This window comes from Sceloporus occidentalis, unplaced genomic scaffold (assembly GCF_023333645.1).
Source record: "Sceloporus occidentalis isolate IW3139 unplaced genomic scaffold, rSceOcc1.0.p SCAF_162, whole genome shotgun sequence".
NCBI lineage: Eukaryota > Metazoa > Chordata > Lepidosauria > Squamata > Phrynosomatidae > Sceloporus > Sceloporus occidentalis.
The window spans coordinates 1,018,511-1,033,710 of NW_028317142.1; the positions used below are offsets into that span (position 1 = coordinate 1,018,511).

Below are 15,200 nucleotides of genomic sequence, written 5' to 3' on the forward strand. Positions count from 1 at the left end.
ACAAGAGATGTCGCTCGCGCAGTGTGTGCGAGCCACCCACAGGTAAGTCCGCCCCTGAGGACGATTATTTTCTGCCATTTTTTTTCTCTGCCTTTTGCCAATAATGACATTTTTGCCCACCAATATATCGGTGCATCCCTACTCGCCATTTACAGTTACCCGAAACAGCAGATCTCTGGAGACTTCAGGTTCCTCCTCAGTCGCACACATCGATGACATGATGGTTTTTGCTCAGACACGCAACCAGGCAGAAAAACAACACAATTAGTGCAATTACAAGTCCGGTTATTCGCAATGAGCAAGTTTCACACACTTTGGCAGTTGTGTCTGTTAGGTATTTGTTGGTATTCTGGTACCAAAACATGTGGGACACAAATAAATGCCATTACCTTTAAAACCACTTGACAGCCTCTGGATGTCTGATTATGCAGTAGCAGTACCGGTCCGTTACAGGGTGTGAAACTGAGCTTCATTTGTTGAGTTTGAAAAGAAAAAATAGGCAGAGATTAAAAGGCTTTCATTTGTGTGCACCCAATATCCTGCACACGTAGGCACACTGTTGCAAATAAAAACATAATTTCTTCCCAATTTTGACTGGCATTGTGTGTTATGTGTATCATGCGGCAGCCACGCAAAAAAACTTTCAGGACTGTGCGGACTACCAGCCAGGTGATGGCACACAGAGACAAGAATATAAAACATATTTATTATTACTTTTTTATCTGCACTCCCAGAAACACGCAGTACCTGCTCCTCTCACTAACACCTCACATCCCATATTTAAGCAGCAGCAGAATATCGGCGTTTTGCTGCTTCCTGTAATTCTTCTGCTGGCCTGCTGACGTCACCAGAGCCCTTCTACTGGGTAGGAACTACTAGAGGATCGCTTGCGACGTTGAAAGGTCAAGTGTAACTTCCGCTTGCCGTGTTAATGCATTCGGTATTCGATTACACGTCCCCTTGAAGTCGCCAACAGTAGTTGTGCGGCTGTGTTATTCGGCGTTCGATTGGTTTCGCTTGGCTGTCTCCTCCGCTGGTGGCTGGGAGTCCTGAACGCTGCGATGTTTCTGTGTGCGCGGCTCCGGGCGGGGGTTACTAATTCGGTAAGCGGGAAACTTGCAAGGGGAAATGTGGTGCTGTTTGTGGGTGGTGCCCCGTGCAACATCCAGCAAGGGCACTGGTGAGGTGGAAATACTTAGCTCGACCTTCAGCTTTGAGTAGTCCGTGGGCCGCAGCCTGACCGAGCGGAGTGTGCGCACAGTCAGTGTGGGGCAGGCAAGGACAGTGTGTCATATACATCTATAATATTATAATAATCGCACTGTGCAGCGTGTAATATACCTACAGCTCTTCGTATGACTCTCTACAGCAAGATTTGCAGTTGCAGTGGAGCATTAACATGCATAGTAATATCCAACTAAACCCATCTGACATGAGAATGCCCCCCCAGTACAATTCCTAATTAAAATGTTTCAGATCCCATTAGTTCATGTAGAAATCACAAATGACTTCATAAATCGAAGTGGGTCCCAGTTCCTCATTCGGACATTGGAAGGAAACGTCCTCCGATGCAGGCGCTTGCTGACGGCGAACAGTCCGGGAGTCATCTTGATGCCTTTTTTTTTTTAATTTATTTCCGGCCGTAATAGTACGTCTATAGTGTCCGAAGGCGTTAAGCTATTACAAGCCAAATATAAGGACATGCATATTTTCCCCCATAACGCCCCAACAAAAAAATTCCTAAGAGAGCTGCAGGTGTCAGAGAGAATGATTTGTCATTTAAAATGCGAGCGCAGTGATTGGTCAGCAAAGGGATTACGACTCCGATCACCCAAGGAGTTCCTTGGCTGGAAATAAGGCTTCCGTGCTAGTAACGAATGATCCCTTACTGTTTTTTTACTTTTCTGGTTCATCCCAATAATCCGTACACACTTGGTTTGCTTCCCCAGCTCCTTTGCTTTGTCAGATTGATTGCATAAACAAAGTTTTGAATTTTTTTTTTACCTCGAGTGGACTTAAAAAAACAAAAAAAGGCTAAAGTTTGAGTTAAAAAATCAGAAAGAATAATGTTACAGGATTGTTTCTATATATATATATATATATATATATATATATATATATATATATATAATGTTAACCTGTATACATTTAATGTTGGTGGCTAAGGATTTGTATCCGGGGTTCTCTAAACACTGTTCTTGTGTTACTTTTCAATGTTTCAGGTCAGGCGATACTTGCACGAAACGGCAAGATGCGGCGGAGCCGGCGGAGCGTCTTTTGTGGTGAGTTAATTGTAAAATCTTCATAACGGAAATATGGTTTTCATAATTGAAGTTTGATATGTTTAGATTAAAATGCTTTCTGAATGCATCCTATATACGTGGCGTGTGTTTGTTTCAGTGACCGCTCGCTGGAAAGCTGCATGTAGGTAATGGCGTGTAATGCCTTACCTCTGTCTGTTACGTGGGAACTGTGTGCACTCACGCTTGTAACGCAATCTTTAATGGTTATTCGTAGCACAGAGATACACCGGAGAACAATCCAGAGACACATTTTGACTTCACGGCAGAAAACTACAAGGTAAATTGCATCACATCAGTATTTATTTGTGTTAACGTTTGGGAAGATCATATAAAGGTCCCATCTTTAACTGGCCACATAGCAAGCAAACCGATGTTTCAGGGTCCTTGTGTTAATAATATGACTTTTTGTCTCTGTATTTATTTTTGAAGAGAATCGAGGCAATAATTGGCAATTATCCAGAAGGTCACAAAGCATCGGCTGTAATCCCAGTACTTGATCTGGCACAACGGCAACACGGCTGGCTGCCCATTACCGCAATGAACAAGGTAGGGTCCGTGGGGAGGAGGTCTAAAGCTGGTTGTGCTGTTTGCTAATGCTCTTCATGCTTTTCATGTATTTTGCTATGAGAACATGACAATAAAAACACGAGGACAAGATCTGCCGGATCCCCCGATATGCATTTGCCCGAGCCGCAGTTATTTTCCAATTACATCCCCTTGCGCTTTATATACTTACTGCTAGTCACTGGTCCTGTCAATGATTTTCTCTGTGTGTGTGTATATATAATATTATATATTTGTTCCAAGAATGCATATGAACATATTTGTGCATTCTATATGATGTTATACAGTACATTGGAAAGGTTCCCATCAGTGGCCCTGTTCATGACATTTTGTGATGTGCGCTGCATTGTTTCAGGTGGCTGAAGTCTTAGGGATACCTCCCATGCGCGTGTACGAGGTGGCCACATTTTACACCATGTTCAACAGGAAACCAGTTGGAAAGTATCACATACAGATTTGTACAACAACCCCATGTATGCTTCGAGATTCTGATAGCATCCTCGAGGCAATCCAAAAGAAACTAGGTAAGATGCGATGTGAGGCTCACTCAGCAACGGGTTTAATACTGAAAGCAAATTATGCTGTGAGTGTTTCACATGTAAAAAAATGACCTTTTTATTACCTGTGACTCGGGCATCAGGCCACCTTTTGCAGAGTTTGTACCCATTTCTAGCACACTGCATTTCTACCAGCTACAATTTAAGATTTGCACTTAAGTAGCCTGACATTTAGTATCTGCAATAAAAAGCATGCGTTCATTCTACCCGCAGAGGACCATGTCGTCCACACAGGATGGGTTCACTTCGTTAGGACTTACGAATGTGTGGTTTTTAACTAATACAAAAACATGGTTTGTCTGCATTGATGGGTTTTGTACATATAACCTTACAGTATTGAATGTCGGGGAAGGGTGTTCCATGCACCCTTGTCTACTATACTAAACCATTCATAACGTCAAATGACACACTGGAAGACGCAGTGTGTGCTGATATATTTTGGTTGTATGTGTGGTCGCTGTCTAAACTAAAGCCATGGTAGTTGTACTTGCTGATCCAGAGTTCACCAAAGACTTAGGGCCACTGAGCGACTGTGTATTTATTAATATGCAATTGCTATATGAGAAAAGGGGGAATAGTGGAAATCACCACCTCGCTGTTTGGCTTATTTGGGGAAGGCCTAAATTAACAGCAGATATCTAAATATATTTTTTTTAGCCCCAAAAATAAAAACAAAATCCGCAAGGGGGCATTTCTCTACTATTTACCATCCTACAGCTTCTGTAGTGGTTCAGGTTAATCTGGTTAACAAAGATCGTCCAGCAGCTGGTTATCAAGTACAAAAATAGTCTTGTGCTCTGTAATAGATGGATAACACGTCCGCTTGGTATGATCGTTCGTAACAGGACGGTAATAGTTGTTATGATACCTGTTGTGATGCGTTTTATAGTATCCACAAATCTGTGTTTCCTTGTCACAGGAATTCATGTAGGAGAGACCACACCGGACAAGCTATTTACTCTAACAGAAGTTGAATGCCTTGGGGCTTGTGTGAACGCACCAATGGTTCAAATAAACGACCATTATTATGTAAGTATAATCAGTTTTTATTAAGTGATTATGGTCAGTAGCCGTTTTAGCCTGTGGCAAGTCACGGTACAGAATATTGTAAAACCATTTAAGAATAGACGCTTAGTTTCTTTTTAATAACACGTGATCACGTTTCCGTACTGCACAATGTGATGGTATATAAGTCAATAATAATTCTGAGCTGCTGACTACATACTAAATGCTCAAGCTTGCCATCCAACTAACCTGAGCTTCAGTATACCTAGGAGCTCAACCCCCAGTTGGGTTATTCCGTCCCAATTGAGTGTCTGACAGTTCCAAAACTGTTGCAGAGCAACAAAAATATCTGTTCGTAATGCAGAGAGATTTTACCTCTGTGTTCGCTATTAAGAAATACCAGCCCTGGCTTATAATGCATAGATAATTTAACGTGACAAGTGTTACCTCTCAGCTGCCGCTGTTTCGCCTTTAGAGGAACCCTTTATTTGGTGCGTTGTAAACGTGTAAGTAGTAGGCGCTGCATTTTTTTGGTTATATTTCAGGAAACCTCTTATTAGCGCACTGACATACAAATTAGTTCATGGACAGAACTTGCCGTAGAGCAGAACTAAACGTCTGCTAAAAAGAATTGTGTGTTTAATAGACATAACTCCATGTTACCAGTGTATGGCCTTTCCCCGGCCCTTAGAGCGAATGCGCTGGTGTTTACCTACAATATCGCTCCGGTCAGATTGTTGCTGTGTTACCAGTTAGATAATCCACCTGCTACTCTCACAGCGATGCTCTGAGGATTTAAATAAAGGTTTTAGACGTGCAGATGGCATTTGTTGTATGTTGGGTGGAAATGATGCCCCCATTTTTCCTTACACTAAATACAATAATATATTATTCTGTGTATGTTCTCCTGACGGCTTTTAGAAAAGAGGGAGAGGAATAATATGTCATGCTGAGGGGCAGCAGCCTCTGCTACAAAACCGAGGGGCAGAAAAAAATTCCTTTGCACAATCACAGCAGACCTTTATTCCCTCTTGGATCTCCCCAGAGGACCTACAGTGAAGGAAAATATCAGGTCCCCTGCTGATTTTGTGCGTGTGCCCACTGATAAAGACAGGATCCGTCTATAATTTTAATGGTAGGTCTATTTGAACAGTTTACAGAATAACAAAAAAATCCAGAATAACGCATTTCAAAATAAGTTATACATTGATTTGCATTTTACTCGGTGAAATAAGTATTTGACCCCTTTGCAAAACATGACTTAGTACTTGGTGGCAAAACCCTTGTTGGCAATCACAGAGGTGAGACGTTTCTTGTAGTTGGCCACCAGGTTTGCACAAATCTCAGGAGGGATTTTGTCCCACTCCTCTTTGCAGATCCTCTCCAAGTCATTAAGGTTTTGAGGCGGACGTTTGGCAACTCGAACCTTCAGCTCCCCTCACAGATTTTCTATGGGATTAAGGTCTGGAGACTGGCTAGGACACTCCAGGACCTTAATGTGCTTCTTCTTAAACCACTCCTTTGTTGCCTCATTGTCATGCTGGAATACCCATCCACGACCCATTTTCAATGCCCTGGCTGAGGGAAGGAGGTTCTCACCCAAGGTTTGAAGGTACAAGACCCCATCCATCGTCCCTTTGATGTGGTGAAGTTGTTCTGTCCCCTTAGCAGAAAAACACCCCAAAGCATAATGTTTCCACCTCCACGTGTGATTGTGGGGATGGTGTTCTTGGGGTCATAGGCAGCTTTCCCCTTCTTCAAACATGGCAAGTTGAGTTGATGCCAAATAGCTCAATTTGGTCTCATCTGACCACAACACTTTCACCCAGTTCTCTGAATCATTCAGATGTTCATTGGCAAACGTCAGATGGGCTGTACATGTGCTTTCTTGAGCAGGGGGACCTTGCGGGTGTAGTATGTTACCAATTGTTTTCTGGGTGACTATGGTCCCAGCTGCCTTGAGATCATTAACAAGATCCTCCTGTGTAGTTCTGGGCTGATTCCTCACCGTTCTCATGATCATTGAAACTCCACAGGGTGAGATCTTGCCTGGAGCCTCAGACCGAGAGAGATTGACAGTTATTTTGTGTTTCTTCCATTTGCGAATAAACGCACCAACTGTTGTCACCTTCTCACCAAGCTGCTTGGCGATGGTCTTGTAGCCTGTTCAGCCTTGTGTAGGTCTACAATCTTGTCCCTGACATCCTTGGACAGCTCTTTGGTCTTGGCCAATGGTGGAGAGTTTGGAATCTGATAACTTCTGTGGACAGGTGTCTTTTATACAGGTAACAAGCTGAGATGAGGAGCACTCCTTTTAAGAGATGGGGTGTTTAGGGTTAATTTAGGGGCAGTTGTGGTTGATGGGGTCTTCAGGGTTAATTTAGGGGCGGTTATAGTTAATGGGGTGTTTAGGGTTAATTTAGGGGGCAGTTATGGTTAATGGGGTCTTCTCTTCAGGGTTAATTCAATGCTGAGGACTGAGGGTTAATTTAATTAATTGAGGGGAATCTAAATCCTGGGGGCAGTGAAGATTAAGCCTGTATTTATTTATAAAAGTATTGTCTGAGCGAGTCTGCAAATCTATGAGGGCACTATGGCATACCTTGGGAGGACGGAGTGACATATCTGGGGATATAAGGCATATAGGGTAAATATGGCATATGTGCGGGGGGCATGTCTGGGGGTATGTGGCATATCTGGCAGGCAGTGTGGCAAGCCTGGGCTCAAATGTGCATAACTGGGGGGGCAGGTTGGGAAATAAAAAAATAAATAAAAATGCATTTTTATCAGTTTTTTTATTCTGCTGTTTGTTTTTTACGTCCTACATTACTTTATTAAATTATTTTAAATAAATGAAAAAATTACATTTTTTTTATCCGATTAATCGAAAAAATAATCGGCCAACTAATCGATTATGAAAATATTCGTTAGCTGCAGCCCTAATCCAGTCATCTTGCTGATTGATAGGGGATCAAATACTTCACTGAGTAAAATGCAAATCCATTTATAACTTATTTGAAATGCGTTATTCTGGATTTCTTTGTTGTTCTGTCTCTAACTGTTCAAATAAACCTACCATTAAAATTATAGACTGGTACAAACGTACAAAATCAGAAGGGGATCAAATTTTTTTCTTTCACTGTATATGTGCCATGAAGGCTGTGCTGGCTCAGCAGAGAGAGCCTCCATAGTCTGCATTAAAAGGGCCAGGGTAGGAGACTGGGTGCAGGGTGTGAGTGGGGGTGGGGATGCAGGGTGTGAGTGTGGGGGCAGGGTGTGAGTGTGGGGGCAGGGCAGAGTTGGAGACTGGGTGCAGGGGCACAGTGCAAAGTGCTGGGTGCAAAGTGCCAGGGCTGGGGCAAAGTTTCTTGAACAGTAATAGTCCACCTCTTTTCAGAATGTTTGGGGTTATTTTGTTTCATAAATATTGTGTTTGGGTTCTTGTACTTTGAAAATAGTTTTTTATTACATCATACCAAAATAAGAATGTTAATGTAAATTAAGTTGTTTTTTAACATCCAGTTCATTAAATTATTTTAAATAAACGAAAAATTTGCATATTTTTTTTATCCGATTAATCGAAAAAATAATCGGCCAACTAATCGATTATTAAAATAATCGTTAGTTGCAGCCCTAAATACAAGCCTGACATCATGTAGGTTGATGGCACCATAGGCATAAGCACAGCATACCTGGTTGTGCTGCCTGCAGTGAGATAATCATGCAGCAGTAAAGTGAAACAGGAAAAAAAAAAAAGATACCTAATACTGCCTGGATTTACTTAAATCAATAACATTCTTCAGTGTTTTTATTCTCTACTTTTTTCTGGAAAAACACCATAAAGCACACCTTACATGTTTAAGTCTTTGATATGCAAATACTAGCATTTCCAGTGATGGAGCTCTTAAGCAATCTAATGAATGTGTGTGTATATTTATAACTCTTGCAGGAGGATCTGGAGACAAAAGACATTGAAAATATTATAGATGATCTGAAAACTGGCAAAGTTCCAATTCCTGGCCCAAGGTAAGTTCAGAGCACGGCCCAAACAGATCATTTCACAGGGAAACCTCTAACGGTTGTAATTATTCCATTATGATGTACATTGGAAGTATTCTAGAAAATGTGTTCAGCTTACTTGCAGTTAACGCCATTTATTAAAAGCACCAGATATTGATTGGTTTATTCAGTGGGAGGTAGTGTAGTGTATTGGTTTGGCTCAGGGGAAGCTGTAGAGCCGTAACATGCATGCAAATAGTTATGCCCGCTATTAAAGAAATGCGGGTGGTGGGGAGTTGATTTTCATTGTAGTCCTGTGCACAACCAGTGGCATGTGGAAGTAGAGGACTGCATTGGGAGGCGGGTCCCATGGGACCCGCCAAAAAACTTGCGGGCGGTCTTGCTGGGCGGGAGCAGGCGGTCAGGCATTGTACCTGTGGGTCCCGGTAATCCCGCAAGGCTGCCTTCTCGCTGCTCCATTACAGTGTCTCCTATCTTGCTCCGCCCAGGAACAAAACTGAGTCACGTGATGTGATGTCACTTCCTGTGACTCCGCCTTGTTCGTGGACAGAGCAAGAGAAGGGACGCTGTGAGGGAACAACTCGAGGGCAGCCTTGCCGGACTGCGCGGGAAATTAGGTAAGGAGGTGGGCGTGATTGGCCACAAATGTGGCGGGAGCGGAACACCCACATTGCGGACGTGAGCGGGATTAAAAAAGCAGTCCCGCGCAGGGCTCTGTGGAAGGAAACGATATACCGGTGCTTACAAAATGAGTGTCAATATAAAGAGCTGTAGAATTACATGTTTGAATAACTAGTAAGAAAGCAGTCCTTGTATCAAAGTTCTGTGGGCTGGATGCTTGGATGTTGCATTTGTGCTGTGATGACTTCTTGATGCCAGGCACATGTGTGATGCTTTGCATACTTTTACCCAGGAATAACTGTACTAAATTTGGTTTATAGGAATGGACGATTTTCATGTGAACCTGCAGGAGGACTAACCTCTCTATCTGGGCCACCACAAGGACCTGGCTTCGGAGTCCGTGCCGACCTCTGAGTTTGAATGTGAATGCTTAACCCATTAATATGTGCGTGCAAATACTTAAATAAAAGTTACAAAAAGAGATCCGAAGTGTGTCAGTTGTGTAATGTGATTATTGCATCACACACTGTTCTGGCAGACAACGCTGCCATCTGGTTAAATGCAAGAGACTGGCTCTAAAATGTAGGCGTTGTGGAACAGTTTTGAATCTTAAAAGGGCAATGAAACAGTTGCACGTTGCCATTATAAGTATTAAATATACTACTGAATCAAGTCAGATGATGTTTGAGTGAGCATTGTTAAACTCACTCCAAAGAATACAAATGAAGCTACTTGTGTGTGAGCCAGCATGTTAAAATGCACGATGACTGGAATACCCTTTTAAATAAGTGATTTTGTTAAAGCAGATATACCACTCCCTCCCAATATCCCTCTGTATGTTAATATAATTCCGCATTGTCCTGATTACAGGCTGGACGCTTCTCGTTTGGTGCCATTTAAGAATAAAACTACACCTTAGTAGAATGGTAAAACAGTACTTTATTTAATAATGAACATTTATTAACATTGCATGCTCACAAACATGGAAAACAATTTTGTAGCTTAAAGAATGACAACAGAATGGACAACACCAAGAATAGAGGAAATGGGGAACAAATAACAGAACCATATTTTGGAAATATAGCCTTCCTCTTAAAACAAATAAGAATATAAATCAAACTGGAGGTAATAGTCTGTCCAAAAATGCCAACAACGAGGCTGATAGAACAGGTTCTCCTTCCTTCTTACCTAATAAGTCAGAAGAGACTAAAGCAGGGAGTGAAGGTCACATCTGTTCTGATAGTACAGAGAAACTTGTCTTATTTGCTTGTGTGCTCTAATTCACTAGGCTTGGCAATAGCTTTTTAAAAAAAATAAAAAAAAAAAAATGCACCGCTCACCATCCTAAATACCTAAATGCTGCTTATAGGCTGCAACCCTGCTCGATATTAACCTGAATGCTAGCCCTATACAACAGACTGAAGCCTGCATACCACCTTCAAAAGACAATCTAGAACAAAAGAGAAAAAAAAAGGTTATAAATTCATTTAAATGGCTCTGTGGTTCAATTGAGCTGTCAGACGCAGTAGCCAAAAGGAGGTGGTGCTGGACATTAGTTAACCTCAGTGTGTCTGTTGTAGGAAGATTGATCAAAGCATTAAAGTCAGATCCCCCTCCCATTTAGGTATCTGTCTCTCATCTGGGTTCAAACATAAAAGCCAGAGTAACTTCTGAAACAATGGTTAAAGAGTCAAATTGAACTTCTTGAGTGACACCGGACCGTTATGTCTAGTAAAAACAAGTACTGTTCCACATGAAGTACTTTATGCCAACAGGCAAGTGTGGTGGTGGCAGAGTGATTGGGGATTCTGATGCACGAGGACCTGGACAATGTGCCGTTAGAAGGACCATACATTTTGCTTTGTGTCAGAATTTTACAGGTCCCCTTTTGTCATACAACCAGATTTGAGACACACGAGTAAGTCAGGAAGGTTGAAGAAAAAGAGACTCAGTCCAGATCTAACCTCTTAAGAAACAGTTAATGCTCAAGAACCACCATCACTTGGTTCTACATGGAGGGATAGTAGCTGCAGGGTTACCTCTGACTTTCTTGAAGGAGAAGATCATTTTGTTGTTGGGGGGGGGGGGGGGGGTGTTTTTCATTTAATTGTTTTTGGTACAGGAGCAAAGATGTTTGCACACACCCAACCATACAGAAAGTTTGGTTCTTGAGGAAATGTAAACAAAGCATAGAACATAAGAGAAAATATCTAGATGAATACAGGACAGATTCCCAGCCAGCGGTGGCACGATTATTTTCAGACGTGATTTGGAAGCCTGTGCATGTATAAATATCTCCTCTATACAACAGCTGAAATGGATCAACTGTTTAAAGAGAAACAAACCAGAAGCCCTACCGCTTCCGCAAAGCTAGGCATACAGGAGGAAACTATAAGCGAAGAAGTATGTTCACCACCGTAAAGGACCAGTCGGGCATGTTTCTCTCTCCTCACAGTACAGCAAGGAAAATGACGACATTGTTCCTATCTCCGGGGTTTCTGATCCGGCAGCTGCTTCCCGGCTGCTCCAGAAACCACATTCTATTGTCAGTGGAAAATGTATCTGGCGCGGTAGAGTAACAATTCCCCAAAAAACAGAGACAACAAACTTCAAGGTCTCCTATAAAGAGAGGCCTGTGCATATAAAGGAATTGGCACGCCTGAGGATCCTCGTATCTACTGCCAAAGGCTCCCAAAACAGTTTCTGCCACAACTCATTATTATAACCTACGTTATACTTTACAAATGAAGAATGATTATACTCTAGAAACAAAGCAATACGGATATTTCATTGGAAGAACTTCTGCAGTTCTGGCGACATTCTCCGCAGTGTTGGAGAGCGGGTCTTGTCTGGTAGATTTGAACTATGACTGTGGAAACGATCCACGTGCATCACATTCTCAATCTGGCTCAAAACTCCTTGTGTTTAATTTTGTTACAATAGAGGGCAGCCGATAAAAAACACCCAAGTGCCTATAAAGGAAGGAAAAAAATATGATGGTCTCCCCAGTGTCTGTTTCTGAGCACCCACTGGAGTGTACTACATATTTTGGGAGCTTGTTTTTAACTTTTTGATACATCCGTTCACAAAATAATTTATTTTTTTTAGAAAATGTTTGCTATGCCCTCTTTCTTCTCCACAACTATACTAGTATGGTGTATATAGTATCTATCCTTTAGTTATAAAAATCCACTTTCTATAAATTGAATATTGAATGAATATACTCATTTGGCATGGTGCTTGTGAATGTAATGGCAAAAAGCACGTCTACATCAAATTGACTCCCTGCTTTAAACTATTATATAACCAATTTATTGGTTTATATGTTCTTGTTTCTTTAATGGATTGTATAATGATGCCATCTGGTCCAAATGTTTTGTTTTTTTCGCTGTGTAATAAAGAGAGGGCACAGTCCTTTGGTTACCATGGAAACAGGCAGGTCAAAATGATGCTTGCAGTTATGGATCAGCGCTCTCATTGGCTACCAGGAAGCCGGCTGAAGGCTAGTACAAAGAGCGCCGCAATCATACTAATGCTATTAAGAACAGGCACTCTGCCCTGGTTGTCCTGACAAGCACAATGGAACTGATCCAGACAACAGACAATCAAATCCCCTGTCACCACAATGTCTGTAGTCTGCTGGCCGTGTGTGCTCGTGGTTCTCTTCACTTGGCTACATGTTCCTTCATGACACCATAAAGCTCTGCACATTAAGTAACTTGGAGAGAGACTTCCTTTCAGTTCACGCTCTACTTTATATTAAAGTTATAAAAAAAAAAAAAGGGTATCCTTCTCCATCAATACGCTGGGATATTTCTAGTGTCAGATTACAGGAACGTCGCTATTGGATTCCTACCTTCTGGGAATTAATAGAACAATCTAGTAGATTGTCCCAATAAAACAATGACCTGATGCAATAAGGCACTGTGTGCCTAGGATATCTATCATTTGTTGTACACGTACATTCACTTGCTATTTGTCCTTACTATTTTGCAATGGGTCAAGAACATAATTCGTGGTGATTCTGTTGGTGTCAAAATGATGTTAAGAAAAAAAGGTTTTTAATTTCCTTTCTGTAAAAACTATAAAACATATCAAAACTCTAGGACCTTTGAAAATAATACTTTACATGCACAGTACAGAGTTCTAAGAATCAATATTACAAATTATCTGGCTGTGCAGTAAAGTAGTAATAAATGGAGAGAATTCTGCTGCGGTATTAAGCATATACTTATGCAATATAAATTAGATTTCGTTCAACCCTCCCTTATATGAGAGAGAAAAAAAAGGCACAAAACTTCTATTACCTTTCCAAAGTCAGCAGATCTGCGGCACGGCTGTAATTACAGAATTTAAATCTTCTAACCTGTCAACAGAAGCAAAGAGAAGGAAGCGTGTTTCTGTAAACGCGTGAGGTGTGCCTCCTGCCAGCAGAAGGGTGTGTATTATATAAAAAAAAGCCATAATTATAAACAACGCTGCTGGGAAAACTGCACTGCAACGGTGATATTTGCTGCGGAATTGGTCCTCCCTCAGAGTTACATAACCACGTAAAAATCTGCAAAATGACTAATCGAACGCGTTTCTGTGAGCATAGCAAGCAGGCTGAGCTCAGGCTCGGTGACATTCGCAATGCTTTACTAAGCCCGGTTTCATTACTGAGGATCCGCTGCGGTTGGTACAAACCCCACAGACACCGAAGGTATTATATATCCAATTATGACTCTCGCCTTTTCAACCATACATGTCATGTTACCCAAGGAAGCTTATGATGCGGAGGGCCTTTCCTGTGAGATCACTGGAACATTTGCGACTTTCCAGAGGCAAGAAACCTGGAGGAGCTGCCAAAGAGATCAAGAAACCAAGTATTTAGGCTGGGAAATTGTACAATGATGGGAAAGTGAATGAACGCTAGCAGTATATATCCCTTCCATAGCACACAATGCATGTGCCAATTCAGAAATGGACTAATTATATAGAATTTTACTTATTAGATCCATCCCTCAAGGGAAAACTAAATACAACTGCTTTTTCCAATTTCTAATGCTTTAGGCAAGGGCTTCCTGGGACACTCAGCCATTGTACGAGGGCTCAAGTGGTTCAGAGAGCATATCGATGAGCCGGTAAGGAGTTTCATTTCTTCCAACATAACCATTTGTTTCCAATTGAACTATAACAAACTATATAACTAGGTCCTAAAAAAAAAAAAAAAAAAAAAAAAAGTACCATTTCTGAATGACTCACCGCCATTCAGTAATAATAATAATAATAATAATAATAATAGGTGTAAAATTTGTAGTGATGGATAAGGAACAGGAAATATATACAGTGATAAAGGGGTGTTAATTACCATCCAATGTTTGCCATCATCCTAAAATTCCCCCCCCCCATTCAAAAAACCAGGATTCGGTTCACGTGTTCACACAGCTATCAGGGCACATTATGGGTTCCATTTACAGAGTGATGGTGCCGGAGCGGGAAACAAACACCACATAAAAGGTACATTAACCTTGTGGGGAGTCTCATTTTATAGAGATGAACTGCCACACAAAAGCAGGTTTGCAAACATCCGCTATCCCAACTTTACTTAATGGGACAATCCAGCCATCTTATAAATTTACAGGGCACCCCTCCAGCAGGAAAATCCTCCATATAAACGTATCTCTCTCTCCACATCCATCAGCTAAATGCAGTGCAGGAGATGTGATATAATGGGAGCGCTCTCCTATACCTGATTGGCTGCTTATAGCACCAATCAGTGGCAAGAAATGTCAGAGGGTGGTAGATGTTACAACTAAGAAAGTGCTTTTTTTTTTTATTCTGTTTTCATTTTTGAAGTATGCATATGAACCCCTTAACCCCTTAAGGACCAGGCTGTGTTTTACCTATTGTACCATTGGGACCGAGGCTGTTTTAATACTTTTGCGGTGTTCGTGTTTAGATGTAATTTTCTCTTCACTCATTTAGTGAACCCACACAAATTATATGTTGTTTTTTTCAGGACAAGAAGGGCTTTCTTCAGATACCATTGTTTTAATCATATTATCTAATTTCCCATAAAAAAAATAATAAAATATGATGAAAAATGTAAAAAAAAAAACCACAGTTTCTGACTTTTACCCCAAAAATC

General features: G+C 41.3%; 1 protein-coding gene across 1 annotated transcript; it reads left to right on the top strand.

The window, feature by feature from the left end:
• Positions 1–1,061: 1,061 nt before the first annotated feature.
• On the top strand, positions 1,062–9,484 carry LOC149279545 (NADH dehydrogenase [ubiquinone] flavoprotein 2, mitochondrial-like). The gene is made up of 8 exons (XM_089501071.1): positions 1,062–1,103; positions 2,223–2,282; positions 2,518–2,580; positions 2,733–2,849; positions 3,223–3,391; positions 4,344–4,453; positions 8,379–8,455; positions 9,391–9,484. Exons 1-8 carry the CDS (start codon positions 1,062–1,064, stop codon positions 9,482–9,484), a joined length of 732 nt encoding a protein of 243 aa, XP_089357197.1.
• Positions 9,485–15,200: the final 5,716 nt, after the last annotated feature.